The sequence below is a fragment of the Cucumis melo genome, chromosome 12 (assembly GCF_025177605.1).
Source record: "Cucumis melo cultivar AY chromosome 12, USDA_Cmelo_AY_1.0, whole genome shotgun sequence".
NCBI classification, from domain to species: Eukaryota; Viridiplantae; Streptophyta; class Magnoliopsida; order Cucurbitales; family Cucurbitaceae; genus Cucumis; species Cucumis melo.
The window spans coordinates 26,157,536-26,171,624 of NC_066868.1; the positions used below are offsets into that span (position 1 = coordinate 26,157,536).

General features: G+C 34.0%; 2 protein-coding genes across 3 annotated transcripts; one reads left to right on the forward strand and one right to left on the reverse strand.

Moving 5' to 3' along the window:
• Positions 1–1,525: 1,525 nt before the first annotated feature.
• LOC103483570 (triose phosphate/phosphate translocator, non-green plastid, chloroplastic) lies at positions 1,526–4,977 on the forward strand. Its single transcript, XM_008440269.3, has 9 exons — positions 1,526–2,096; positions 2,886–3,008; positions 3,152–3,304; positions 3,541–3,626; positions 3,728–3,812; positions 3,977–4,096; positions 4,180–4,248; positions 4,418–4,547; positions 4,643–4,977. The coding sequence occupies exons 1-9, from the start codon at positions 1,680–1,682 to the stop codon at positions 4,717–4,719; spliced, it is 1,260 nt and encodes a 419-aa protein (XP_008438491.1). The 5' UTR covers positions 1,526–1,679; the 3' UTR covers positions 4,720–4,977.
• A 2,463-nt stretch (positions 4,978–7,440) lies between these two features.
• On the reverse strand, positions 7,441–13,196 carry LOC103483559 (boron transporter 1-like). 2 transcript variants are annotated; one of them, XM_051080166.1, is made up of 12 exons: positions 11,936–13,196; positions 11,744–11,826; positions 11,457–11,649; positions 11,210–11,348; positions 10,840–11,005; positions 10,566–10,732; positions 10,291–10,464; positions 10,064–10,159; positions 9,554–9,691; positions 9,157–9,476; positions 8,579–8,849; positions 7,441–7,976 (listed from the first exon to the last, which is right to left on the reverse strand). In XM_051080166.1, the coding sequence occupies exons 3-12, from the start codon at positions 11,531–11,533 to the stop codon at positions 7,674–7,676; spliced, it is 1,851 nt and encodes a 616-aa protein (XP_050936123.1). In that variant the 5' UTR covers positions 11,534–11,649; positions 11,744–11,826; positions 11,936–13,196; the 3' UTR covers positions 7,441–7,673. The 2 variants fall into 2 exon arrangements, with proteins under 2 accessions (XP_050936123.1, XP_008438478.2); XM_008440256.3 differs by having other exon boundaries at positions 11,929–13,196.
• Between the last annotated feature and the right edge of the window lie 893 nt (positions 13,197–14,089).

The following is a 14,089-nucleotide window of genomic DNA, read 5'->3' on the forward strand; positions in this document are numbered from 1 at the left end:
ATATATATATATATATATGTTAGTATTTTAAATTTACTTTTTATATTTACGATTATCTTTTTTATCTTTTTACCAGATAGGTAGATTTAGTTTAAATACTATTGATTATTTAAGATTACAATAATCATTTTTTTGTTGTAGTAAACATGATTATGTACCATGCAATTAACTATTTCAAAATCTTAATTTGCTAAGATTTTTATTATTTAACATTCATTATTTTTTCACTAATAGCTAGAACTCTTTTACTATTTTTTTTATCAAAAAAAAAAAAATAATTTAAACTTATGATATTATAACTTATATTTAAATACACATACCAAATACAAATTATCATAATCAAACTATAATAATTCGATTTAAACATTCTTAAACTTTTATTTTCTATACTTTCAACTTTAATTCATTTTGATCTATTACTCATCATTTTAGTGCAATTTGATCTTTGAACTTCAAAAAAAAAAAATTTTCCTAAAATGAAATGAATAAAAATAAAGAACTAAGATGGTTATTTAAAACTTATATATATATACACTAAAATAAATTAAAATGAAAAGAGTAGAGACAAAGGAATATTGAGAATAAAAGAAATATTTTAAAGGAAAATTATATAAGATGTAAAAAAACTTATAAAAAAAAAGTCAATAACACCTTTTTTTTTTTTTGCATGATGTGAATATGACAAATATGACTATTAGACAATCATCAGAAAATTATTAGAAGATTATTGGAGACTATAAAAAGTTATTCGCTTTTAAATTTGCTATTCTTGTAATTTAGAAAATTGAGTGACATGAGGTCTATTTTTATAAATCTTTTTGTTATTTTTACAAAAGCTCATATTTTAAAAATACAACGAACAAAATGAAAAAAAAACACCCTTTAGTATCTTTTTTTCCCTTTTAATTCGTATTTAAAATAAATTAAATTAGAAGTATTTTACTCTCACTTTATGTCAATCTTTTGAAAACTAAAAAGTACTTTACACTTAAAAAATCTTCTCCCGCAGCCACCACTGAGGTTGAATTTGGTCAGATGCGCACCACCCGTACATAAATATATTACTATTATTATTTCTTTTCCAAATCACTATTTTTCAAATGAAATAATTTGTTTTTTACTTATATCATTACATAGTAACTTTGATAACATTTTTTTAAAAACAGAAATCAGATGCGTTTTTAATGAAATTGAAAAAAAATAACCAAAAAAGAAATTAGGAAAAATAATTAATTTTCACAAATAGAAAATAAAACATAATTAGTCCTTCATTTTCAACCTATTAATCACAACTTAAGGATCAAAATCAATTTTTCCCCAAACCATACATAACTTCAAAATTTTTACTAAATTAAAATTAAAACGAACATAGTTTAGTTAATGATAAGTAATGTTTTTTTTTTAATATAAATTTTTATGGCTATTTAATTAAAAAAAATATATTAATGACGAAATAAAAAGCTTTAGAATATCCGTCATTAGGTGTTAAATTTTGACTAATTAATTCCCCAATTTTAAGCGTCCTTTCTAGTCCTTCACTCTATTTCTTGCAATTGCATTGCGCCACCAACCACTGCTTCTTCCTTCACCAACCTTTTCTCCTCGGCGGACGCTCCGAGGTCTTTCTCTTTTGCTTCGTCCTCTTCTCCGATCTCAGATCTCGAGCTCAATCCTTCGAAATGCAGAGCTCTGCGTTCACCTTCTCCTCTTCTCTTCCTCTTCTCAAGCCTCGCCGGCCTCATACTTCCTCCTTCACCTCTCCTTCTAACTCAATTCGGTTATCTTCTTCGTCTTCCACAAATTCCAGAGATCTTGGAGACCTCAACAATGTTGGCATCGCTTCCTCTTGGCCTCGCCGATCTTGGACTCTCTCTTCATCTCCTTTTTCGTCATCCAAACTCCGGCCATGGAGTGGTGTACCCTCTCTTGCTTCGGATTCCGATGCGAGTCATTTCAAGGTTCAGGCTACTGCGGTGCCGGATAGCTCAGGAGAGGCTGCGAGTGCTGGCGGAAGCTTTATGAAAACGTTGGAGCTCGGGTTGTTGTTTGGCCTATGGTACCTTTTCAACATCTACTTTAACATCTATAATAAGCAGGTTAGGTGTCTTATTCTTCTTCTCCTTTGAAATTTTTCGATGTTTGTGGATTGTGTATGGTACGGTTGTTGGAATTTCGTGGTTATTTTGATCGATTTGCATGAAATGCCTGTAGTCGAGAAACCGAGCATCTATTATGTTCCGTATGTGGATCTTTTAGAGAAAAAAGAAAGCTATTCTTATGGTTAAATTATCTTCATAATCAATCATATATGCAGGAGCATGTTGTTAGATGTGTTTCTTTTATTATATTCAGTATTTGTCTGGATCAACATTCTTGCATGAGGATTTATCCAGGAGTTTTTCTTTTAAGATACTGACGCCAATTTTTCCCGTTCATTTCCGATAATTTCATATTTCAACGAGGTAGATTAAGAGTTGTTCCCATGAAGATGTAAAATCGAACTGTCTTAGTAGATCCGTATGAATGTGATACTTCAAGTGAAGGCCTCTTTTCTTTTATTATTTTTTTATGAGAGACAAAAATAGGAGGAACGATTAGGTATAATTAAGCTCTTGCTCGTATGTTGATTCTTGAAATTCGTATTATAACTTTCACAGCAATTTTCCCGCTGCAAATATTAATAACCAGCAGACTTCAGAATTTGATCATTGGTGTCTGATTCAGTAAATTGCTCCTTCGAGATTTTCTGCAACTGTTTTACATGCTCTTTTATTTCAACTTTCAACTCTCAACTTGCTTTATATTGATCAACATGAATTGAAATGGTAGCTTCTTTTGGAGTTGAGAACGCTGATAATGAATGACCTGACTCTACTTGCTCACAGGTTCTCAAAGTGTATCCATTCCCTGTAACTGTCACCGGAGTTCAATTTGCTGTGGGCAGTGTACTTGTTCTCCTCATGTGGGGACTTAATCTCTACAAAAGACCAAAGATTAGTGGTGCTCAGGTAATTAGTAATTTTCCCCCTTTCAGGTTTTAGAAACCTTGTTGACGTGAAACTTGTTTGGACTAACGAAGTTTCATTGAGGTAACTGTTTCCTATTCTATTTTTTTTTGTTATGAGGTTTTGATTTCTTTAAACCTAAACAGCTTGCTGCCATTCTGCCGTTGGCAATTGTTCACACATTGGGAAATCTTTTCACAAATATGAGTCTTGGGAAAGTGGCAGTATCGTTCACTCACACAATCAAAGCCATGGAGCCATTTTTTTCAGTTATCCTGTCAGCAATGTTTCTTGGAGAGGTATTCTTATACGCTGTCGCTCCTTGATTATTTATTTATTTTTGTACCACGTGCTTGTTTTCTTGGCCAAATTAGAACATTGTTAGCCCTTAATTTCAGTGATTAAATGTTCTACTGTTTTCTATGCTTGAGCCAAGAATTAACCTGTTAAAATCATGAGAAAAATGCTGGTGTTGATGCATCCCTTAAGGCCATTGTTGGTAGTGTCTTAACTCTGACATTTGTATTTGTGTCAGACTCCTACTCCCTGGGTCGTTTTATCCCTTCTGCCAATCGTTGGTGGTGTCGCATTGGCATCTGCCACTGAGGCCTCCTTCAACTGGTAAGATGAGTGTTTTAGCATATCTATACTCATGCCTACTCTTTCAAGTAGATGATTGAAATATGGATTACTTTTCTAATATATCATATTTCTTGTAAAAGGGCTGGGTTTTGGAGCGCAATGGCGTCTAATGTGACTAATCAATCTCGTAATGTTCTTAGCAAAAAGGTCATGGTGAAAAAAGAGGTAACCACTACAGATGCATCTTTATGTTTATGATTACCTGTGTTGCTTTTATTAGCAGTTGTATCGATTTGGAACTCCTGTTCTTCAACCAATAGAGGAGAAAATATTGTTCAGTCTTTGCCCTAGGGAATGGTTAAAGTAACAACATTTTGTTCTTGAAACAGGAGTCGATGGACAACATCACCCTCTTTTCAATTATAACAGTCATGTCCTTTTTCTTACTATCCCCTGTGGCCATCTTCATGGAAGGTGTCAAGTTCACTCCTGCATACATTCAATCAGCTGTGAGTAATTCAATAAGCAAAGTTCAGTCAAGGTTTCCTTTAGCTTTATATCTTAATCTTCAATGTAATTTTTGTCATTCCAGGGATTGAACATGAATCAACTATACACTAGGTCTCTTCTAGCTGCCCTTTGTTTCCATGCTTACCAACAGGTAAGATTTCTAATTTCATGAGTGAAGTTAGATTACATAAAAGGAATATATGTTGTAGTTCTCTGCCATATTTAGAAAATTTGGAGCGCGGTGCTGGAAACATTTAGTGGTATACTAAAGATGCATAATGATAAGTTTTCACTGACGGCTATTGGGGTGACTTTTGCAGGTTTCTTACATGATATTGCAAAGAGTATCGCCCGTTACCCACTCGGTAGGCAATTGTGTAAAGCGTGTTGTGGTCATCGTGAGCTCCGTTATCTTCTTCCAAACACCTGTTTCTCCAATCAACTCTATTGGTAATATTCATTTACTTCAATCTTCTCTGTTTATGAATATGTCTGTCAAAATATTCCTCGCTGCTTTAAATTACTTGTTCTTCGATTTAATACAGGCACTGGAATAGCTCTTGCTGGGGTTTTCCTCTATTCGAGGGTTAAGCGCATCAAAGCTAAGCCGAAGACTGCTTAAAATTCCCCCCATGAAATTTTGCCTCGGTAAGTTGGTAGGTTGCTATCCATGACGAAAAAATCCATCAATGATTTGTTTGTAGGACACAATCCTTGTAGAAAACAAACTTTTAAGGGTTTTGTTTGATTTCAGTTTTGTACTATTTCTGTCCTTCAGGATGTGACTTTTTATTCTTTGTGGATAAATAGCCATCTTCATTCCCTCTGGACAGTCTTGTGCCCATTTCAATTCACTAGTAATAACCACACGATTCACCTATGCCCTTAACGCTAAGAAAATTTCTAGTACTATAGTGCCTATTGATTCCATTGACGTCATCGAATTCAGACCAATTTGGTCATCACAATGTGCAGTGGGATACAGATTCAAAGTAAGTTTGGTAATTTCTGATTAAAGATTTTTATTGGACTAATTTTGGTGGGGTGGGGACTGGTTCGGTTTCAGTATTGTGCAAGCAAAGGTATTTAGGTTATCTTTTTGCTTGTTCATCATTATTGCGTTGGTTTGGAATATTCATCAACTAACTTATTTTTTCTTTTATCCTCTTAGTTAGAAAGATTCATGATTTATGACTTTTCAAGACTTCAAATTTAAATGCTTTTTAACTTTTTTTTTTTTTACATTTTAAAGGTTACTCTATAAATACTTTTTTTTTTAATATAAAACAATTTATGGGATAAGATAATTGAACTTTTAGTCTTAAATTTAATAGTAAAAACATTATGCTCACTAAATTATGTTTATGTTGGTTGTAATGTTGTATATACCTTAATTAATAAATGATAAGGTACCATGCAGTGTGGAATTGGACCATTTATTCATGAGAACGATAGCTGTCTCATAAATCATAATAATATATATATATATATATATATATATATATATATATATATATATATTCTCTAGTATGTATTTCCACACATGCGGTGGTTTTATCTAATAATTTCTCCAACAACCAAAAATTGAATTAGTGATTCACAGCTATGATTAGAAGTTACTTAATTTGTAAATAATACATGAACTGTCTTTGAGGCTATTTATTTTTTAGCCTTTTTTAATCCCCACCTCGTACTTAGAAAAACAAATAATAATAAAACAAACAATTCTTAAATTTTTGCATGTGCAAATCTCTGGTAATAAATAATCTTGAAAATATATGTTAGAAAACTAAACACAAGCAACCTTTTTTTTTCTCCTTCCCTTTTGTTTGGGAGATGACACATACTACGGTACACTGCAGTGAGGGAGTAAAGGGTAACATTTGAGTGTATCTCAGCATATAACCATCTTTTGTGTCTTTCTTTTTCATCCCTCATCAAATAAATAATTTAAATATTACATATAAGAAATAAAAAAAACTATTTGTCTCATGGTAAATTTGATTAAATAATTTGAAATAATACACAACCAAGACAAATAATGTTCGAGTTGCTTCTATGTATTTAGTCCACCATCATTGACTATATTTTCTACAGAAAAGAAATTAACATATGTACATTAGCGGTTCTATGTAGTGGCCAACGGGAGCACGTGTTTCTTTCAAATTATCGATTTTTGTATTTTAATATTAATTTTAAAATATCATTATACAATATATTTTATTATAAAATGTGTCATTTGAATTGAAATTGTGCGATAGAGTAGTGGTTGTGGTTGTGCCTCCACCATTGTTCTATCTACGGATCACGTTGGGAAGTTTTTGGTTAATAATAGGAAAAAAAACGAGCTTAAAAATGTCAAGTTTTGAAGCTTAAATAGCGTGAAGGAAAACAAAAGCACTTTGTAACTTTAGAGGCAATTTTTTTTTTGTCTTTTCACTTTATATACAATTGTGCCCTAACTCAGCGTTGGGCATCGAACTATGGGATTTAAAATAGAATTAACGAAAGAGTGGAGATTGAAGTGTGAAACCATTTTGGCTTTATATACAACTTGTCCATTCCAATCAAACGCATTGTTCCAAATTTTATATTCACATAGATTCGACCACGATTTTTGTTTTTCATAGTTGATTTCAAGAATATCAATTTAAAAAATTGACATAGATTTTGATGTTTAATTGGAATTATCCTGGATCGCTGTCTAGTCATTAACATAACATAGCCAAAATTTATTATTATATCGTTCTTCTTATTATTATTCAATAATACAATCTAGAAATTCGAATATCTTCACGTATTAAGTTGTTTTTGTATTTCATTGTTTTCTTCGAAGGAGGATTGTTGCTTCGAAGGAGAATTGTGTTTTCGGACAACATTTTTTTCAATTTTCATTAGTCGATTATGATTAAAGTTTCTATTCAATTCCAATTCCGCTCTTACTTGAACACGTTGGGTTAATTTTAAGAAGCAATCGACTAGAAACAATTTAGCATACACTAATTTATATTTAATATTTCGACTAATTTTTTACTATATATATATAATAATATATTTTAAGTAGTTACTTGACCTAATTTCCATCGAGAATATTATTTTCAAAACCACTCGAAACAACAAAGATATTTTCAAAATTGTCATTCCAAACTCTTCGAAGTTTTCTTTAGCCATTTAATAATTAATCAAAATGAAAATTTGTTTGGAAGCATAATATTAAAACACACGAAGACTTGTAGAGCTATTAGCATAATTTAACCTTTATTATAACATATTTGCTTTTCTTAAATCGAAGAATGCACAGATCACATGATCAAATGAGGGGGAATTAAAGGCAATAATAACGTAAGAAAATAACATCATAAGATAAACAGCTTTTTAAAACATTCAGATACTTTCTATATAACAAAACTACATAAACAATATATGTATGTTCTTCCTTAGTTTTATTTAGAAAAAGAAAAAAAAGGGAGAAACTACCCATAAACACTGACACTTATCTGCATCGAAGCAACGTTAAAAGGCCTCTCGAACACAATTAACAATATGAAACCAAGAAAAAAGTACCACTTACAAGTGCTAATTTCTAAAAGAAGGTCCTGGTCTTGGCTCTTCACTAGGACTAGGACTGCCATTTAGCTTAAAATCAAGTCCTTTTCCAGGAGATAAAGAACTTCTCTCCCTTCTCAGCTCGTTGATTCTTGGACTATAAAGTTTCTGTGGTATCTGTGGACTATAGACTGATTTGATGCCCTCTAGAGTAGTTGGGGATGAGCTTGTCACTTTCGAACTTGGAGTACGTCGAATCTCGCCACGGCTTCTTGTGATCATCTCGTCAAGTATTTCACCATCATCAATATTGGGAGTTCTTCCCATTCGATCCTGAAAAGTAAAAAAAAAAAAAAAAAAAAAAAAAAAAGGAGGAGAAACATTATATTGGGTTCAGCATCCTTTCACATGATAAAAAATGGAATAGAATGAAGCGACTGTTTTTGTGGACATAAACTACTATTTAACAGGATGATTATGTGCTCGTATGTTAAAATTTTGCAGTGTTATTCAGACTCTAGAGATATGGAGGACATCTTTGTCAAAGATCTCACATTGAAACAATTGAGCGGCCTCACAAGTTTTATAAGATACTGTTACTCTACTCATCGGCAATTAAGTTTAAGAAGACACCTCAAATTTATCTAATATACTATCAGAGCTCATGAAATCCAAACGGGTATTCAACAAAAAAATTGGGGATCCGATCCAAAACTAATTGACCTAAAGAGGCACCATCTTGAAGAGCTATAGTATCTCACAGTGAAAAGATAAAAGGCCTCAGGATCATTATAAGACACATGAGTTATTACTTCTCTTGTTATCAAAGCGTGGTTTTGAGATGAAACCATGCTTATCCAATAATCTTAAGCGTTACTTGAACTAAGATGATCAACAAATTTAGCTAGAACAAACAGAGAGTTCCGATTGCTTACTTCGAATGATGGATTAAAGGCGATTGCAGGAGCCTCCTCGTATTCAGCAGCATCCAAGTCCTGGAGATGAGCACCTTTGAAGAACTTGGGAAGCAAATACTGCCGCACAGGGACAAGAAGCATGATCAACAGTGGAAAAAGAACACCAGCAATTGGAATCCAGGTTAGACCAAAACACATCAGCAAATATACTGTCTGGAACAAGGTGAAAGTGGCAATTGTTTTGAAGGGGACTGTTTCTAGAAAGGTTGCATGATATTCCTCCAGCACCCTGAAAATGAAATGAATCACTGATCAAACCTTTGGTCAACAACAATAGTATGGAAAAAAAATCAGAGTCCCGTTTTCATAGAATATAGCCACAGAATATATGGAAGTTTTTTCCTTTGACATGTCCTGTTTGGTTAAATCTACCTTGGGGTTCATCAATGCGTTGTTGTGGTGTTCCATCTGGACGTTTTTAATTTTGTTTTATTATGTAATGATATTTTCAGGGATAGAGGGTGGAGGGTTCAGGGGTACTCAAAGTGTTGTGACAACAAGATTAATAAAGTGTGTGCATGTGGATGTTGACTAACTTGTATCTTCGGTTCGGAGCAGTGAAAAGCAGTAAAATCCTTTCCCAGAATTGATTTCCAGGCAAGCTCTCAATTGCCATGAAAGCAAAGTAACCCCAAAGAACCGAAGTTGGGATCTTCTTTAAAAGAGGCATAGCAGCAACACAACCACCAACCATTACTGCCTGAAGCAAATTGCTGAGACGTTGTTCTTTAACTTCTACAGGCAGAAGATCATCAATATCTTTGTCCACATCGAAAACGGTTTCATCAACAGGTGCATCAATGTAGCCAGTTCTTGAAGCTAATTGGATGGTGGAATCCTTCAACTCCTTCAGCCCCTGTTGAAGACAGAACATGTGAGATTAAATAAGAAAGTGAGAACAACACAGAGTGTATTCCAAACGATCATCATTACCGCAGCTGGTGGATTTTGATAAATTAAAGGAGTCTGCATCCCGTTGTATGCCTCTTGCATGTTCTGGTAAAATTGACTTAAGTTCGAATTTTTACGGAAACTTTGCCGTGCTGCTGCAACCAGCTTGCTTCGCAAGAGCTATTTTAAAAGAAACAAAACATAACCAGTTTGTTTAGATTTCACATTACAAAGAAGTTTATACTCGTGTAACTACATCACATTTTAAGAGAGTGATTACACTCATAGAAATTGCACAAGTTGATCGATGAAATTCAGAGAAAAGGAGATGCAGTCAAGATATACGAAAAGGAAGTTGATTGTCAAACATAATCCAACACCCCATGAGCCAGAAAATAGTGAAGCCGAGATCTCAGCAATAAAAGGGGCATACATACATTCAGAAAGAGAGGTTCATAATGACTACTGGATGTAAAGTTCTATACTTCCAAAGTTGAACGAAGAGAAAATGGACAAATGCATATAAAATCAGATATCTCGTGAAGGTATTACCTGATGTTTGAGGGTAGCTAAGCTTTTCGTGTGCATAGGAGACTGAGGAATTACACCATTGGCAGGTGGTATGCCAATAAGTCCACACAGGATAACCTGAGAAGAGAGAGTTTCTATTGAGATGGCAAACTTTTCCCAATACATCAGATAGCAATTATTGGAGCCAAAATCCTCTATGGATCCATGAAATTTGCAGTAAAAAGGGGAAAGAAGAGGAGACAGCTTACAAGAAAACCTAGGAGAAGAAGATCATAATGATAAGAAGCTGGTTTTTTCAAATTAAACTCTTTCTGTTGGGCAAGTTGAGATGCAACACTGTGATCAAAGTAGTAAAGAACTGCTATCATGGTTGCTGGTATGAATGCTCCAACTATATACAATGGAGGCACTCTCAACATTTCCTGGATATGTCAGAAGAGTAATTATCAAGACATCTCACTGGAGATATGTAAGTGCATGGCTTTGCTTTCAGAAACTTAGATATGAGCAAAATATGACGAACCTTTATAACCGTCCAATTAGAGTAGGCACCCTGAGACCATGGATTGGGACTGAAAAGCCTTCTTGGGATCCCAAGTGGTACATTGTTGACTGGAATGTAAGATAAGGCTGTCCATATGAGCACCATAAGTGGAACTCCATAATCAGCAATAAAGCCACGTAGGCAACCTACATTTTGGATCATATTTCAGAAGAAAAATGCTAAATCAAGTCAATATTTGCATTTTTTAAGTTAAATATTTTCAAATTCAAAAGAAGAGCCAGTATGGTTGTACCAGTTCCATAGCGCCATGATCTAGCCTTGCGGCTTTTTAGGGCAGTTAGCAGAAGCCCAAAGGACAGCACTAATGCAAACATTCCATTGCCAAAGCGCCAAGAAGTTTGGAGGGACACCTGATTAGGATTTTCCCTTTGGGGTATGCCAAATTCCTCCACTACACCCTATACAAGGAAATAGTACATTGGACTATGGAAGTTGTTCTGAACAGAATGGAAGACAGTCGTTATGAAACAAATTTTGTAGCTTTCTCAAGAAGCTGGAATTTCTTATCAAGATCACAAGACACATTCAACTATCAATTTCTTCTAATTAACAATGAGGTCGAGACCGAGGACATCACAACTAACTGTCACAAAGCTACTCACACGTATCGCCTGCTGCATGAAGAGCATGGCAATTAGCAGACCAAACAATTCTCCAGCAAGACGTGTGAATCTATTGATCAAGGAGCATGCACCCAGTACCGCTAGCAAAAAAAGCAAAATGGCTGTCCATACACATACCCTAGAAAAGACAGAAAAGTAAAATACAAGATCAGCTTTTTTGTTGCCACCAGACATGTACCTCTTGCATTGCTATTTATAGAGCTGGTAAAGTAAATTAAACAGATACCATCCCGTCCAGGCTAAGAATAGTTCCTGCCCCAGTTCCTTTCGGTCCTTTGCAAAGTCGAACATGAACGTATACATCAAAACAGTTGGTTCAGCAACACCAAGGATGAGCAGAGGTTGTCCTCCAAAAACTGAGTGGATGATGCCACACAGTGCTGTTGATGCTAGAGTTTGTACAGCAGTTAGAGTCCCATCTACGACACACATGAAAGAGAAACATATCTGAGCAGACTATGACAAGTTTGAAAATCATAAAAATCATATCAGCAACCCAAAAAGTATCCATACACGTGTTCCTTTCTAGCTGCTCCCCAAACGATATAACCGGAATTGCTGAAGCAAAGAATATGTACGTTGTTGGGGCCAAGATCCTAACAAACACAAACCTCACGCATAAACATGTAGTTCTAACTTGCTGAGGCAATAAAATGGAGGTTTATGCAGAGATCATCTTTTGTCATAAGGAAATAAACCTGATACCGGTGCGAAAGCCGCCAGTCCAATCCTGTCTGTAGCACAGAAGTCTTCCTCTTATATCATTCTTAATCCCACGAAATGGAAAAAATGTTTCCTCCATTTTGAGTGGAATGTTTGGTGAACAAGAAGGTTTGTGAACGGATTTCCCCCTTTTCTTTTGAGATATTAAGAGTATGAGAGTGGAAGTAACATTGAAGAGACAAATCAAAGTGGTAATATGTAAGCTAGACCATGATCAAGTTAACAGGACTCGAGAGGCCAACATGATGGTTAAAATTTCATAATTAATAGTTCGAGATGTCCTAAGGACAGAGAGACAAACAACTCTGGATTCTCGTATATATTGAACAAGAGGTTGGAAAATTGAATGTAATACATATAGTTTCCTTAAGGAACGTTACAAAGTTGAATGAAGTTAACAGAACTTTACATCTTTAAGAGTGTTCGTAAAGAATCGTGGGTATATCAATGCCCGGAACAAATGAACAAATCAAAAAATGAATTAATAAGGAGTGAGCCTCATAGCTCTTGACTCCACATCAGTCACAAAAACAAGGGTGGAATTTTTCATTGCAACTAAGCTAATCTACGCTAACGATCTCTCATCATTTCAGATCAAAACGAACGAAATCACTGTATTTTTAATCTACTAAGTATCAGTAAACTAATTCCACCCAAGAGAGTATGAACGAGAACTAACCAACTAAGAAGATCTTGGTAATGTGGGAGGGATTTACATCCTAAAGATAACTAAACTCGATACAAAGATGAAAAGAGCATTAACAGCTTTTAAAAAGCAAGACTTTCAATAATTAACGACAACCCATTTTCCCAAACTGCATTCTAAGCGTTTTAGACCAACCAAAAGCAAATGGGCATTGACAAAACAGTCCCACCGACTAGAAACAGCAAGATTAGCGAGAACCCATAATTGAAAACACAAACATATGGCTTCAGAACAGAAGTTTCGTCGAAATGAACATCAACCAAACAGAGAAAGATTAAAGCAAGAAGGCTTAAATCCCCATATTACATTATTCAGAAGAACAAAAAGGACACACAAAGTGGGAAAAAGGCAGAGAGAAAAGGAAGATGATGAAAATGGTTCAAAGTTACATGACCTGAAACAACAGAAACACAAAATATAGAAGGGATTCAGAAGCACAAAGAACAACGATCAAAGCAAGTAAGAAGAAATTTGAGACTAATTGAGCAATGGGGAATTGGGTATTGATTATCTTTTCGCGTGAATGAGGTTAGTGTGCGGTGACAACCAAAGCACATAAATAACTCTATGCTACTCAGTGATGAGTGATGACACGGACCCACATTTCTCTCTCTCGCTTTCTCTTCTGAAGAAGAGAAAGACAGATTAAGGGATTAAAAGTAGAATTAAAAATTCAGATTTGACTCGCAAGCTATATAATCCTTATAATTAGATCATAATTAAATTTTAATTCTTTCTTCATTCTAATCTTCTTCATCCTTTTTCACGTCGACCTTTTTTGTTTGAACGTGGCATGCTTGCGCACTTGTAAAAGAGCAATCTTTTCTTTCCATCTATATCAAATTAACCTTCGAAACGTGTACAATCCTTATTTCACATTTAATATACTTATTATGAGATTAAATACATCCCTAACTCTTTTAAATCCAACAAAATCTAAAGGATATTTGAAATGCTTGATTATTGACTCATTACAATTTGTATGATTAGTTGTAATGATCGAAATGCTTTGACTTTTACTTTAAATTACTTCAAAAAAAATATATTGGCAGATAATGTATAATAACCTAAACAAAACTTATAAATAAAAAGTATGTATTTTTAGAACAATTTACTATTTAAAGTAGTTAAGATATTTGAGGGGGGGATGGATGAAATAATTGTATAGATAATATTGTTTTCTTTTTTTCTTTTTTCTCTCTTTAAATGTTGTTTGTTTTATTATAGAAAGAAAGGAAATTAGGCATAATGAAGTTGCAAAAAAGAAAGAGTTTAGGTAGTGAAAGAGAAATTTATAAATTAAGAGAGAAATACAACAATTAATAGTGAATAATAATAAATAGTTTTTTAATTCTTTTATAAAATGAAAACATAGAAAAAAGAACCATTCAACGGAAAGATTTCTGGTGCCTACCGGTTGTTGTAAAGTA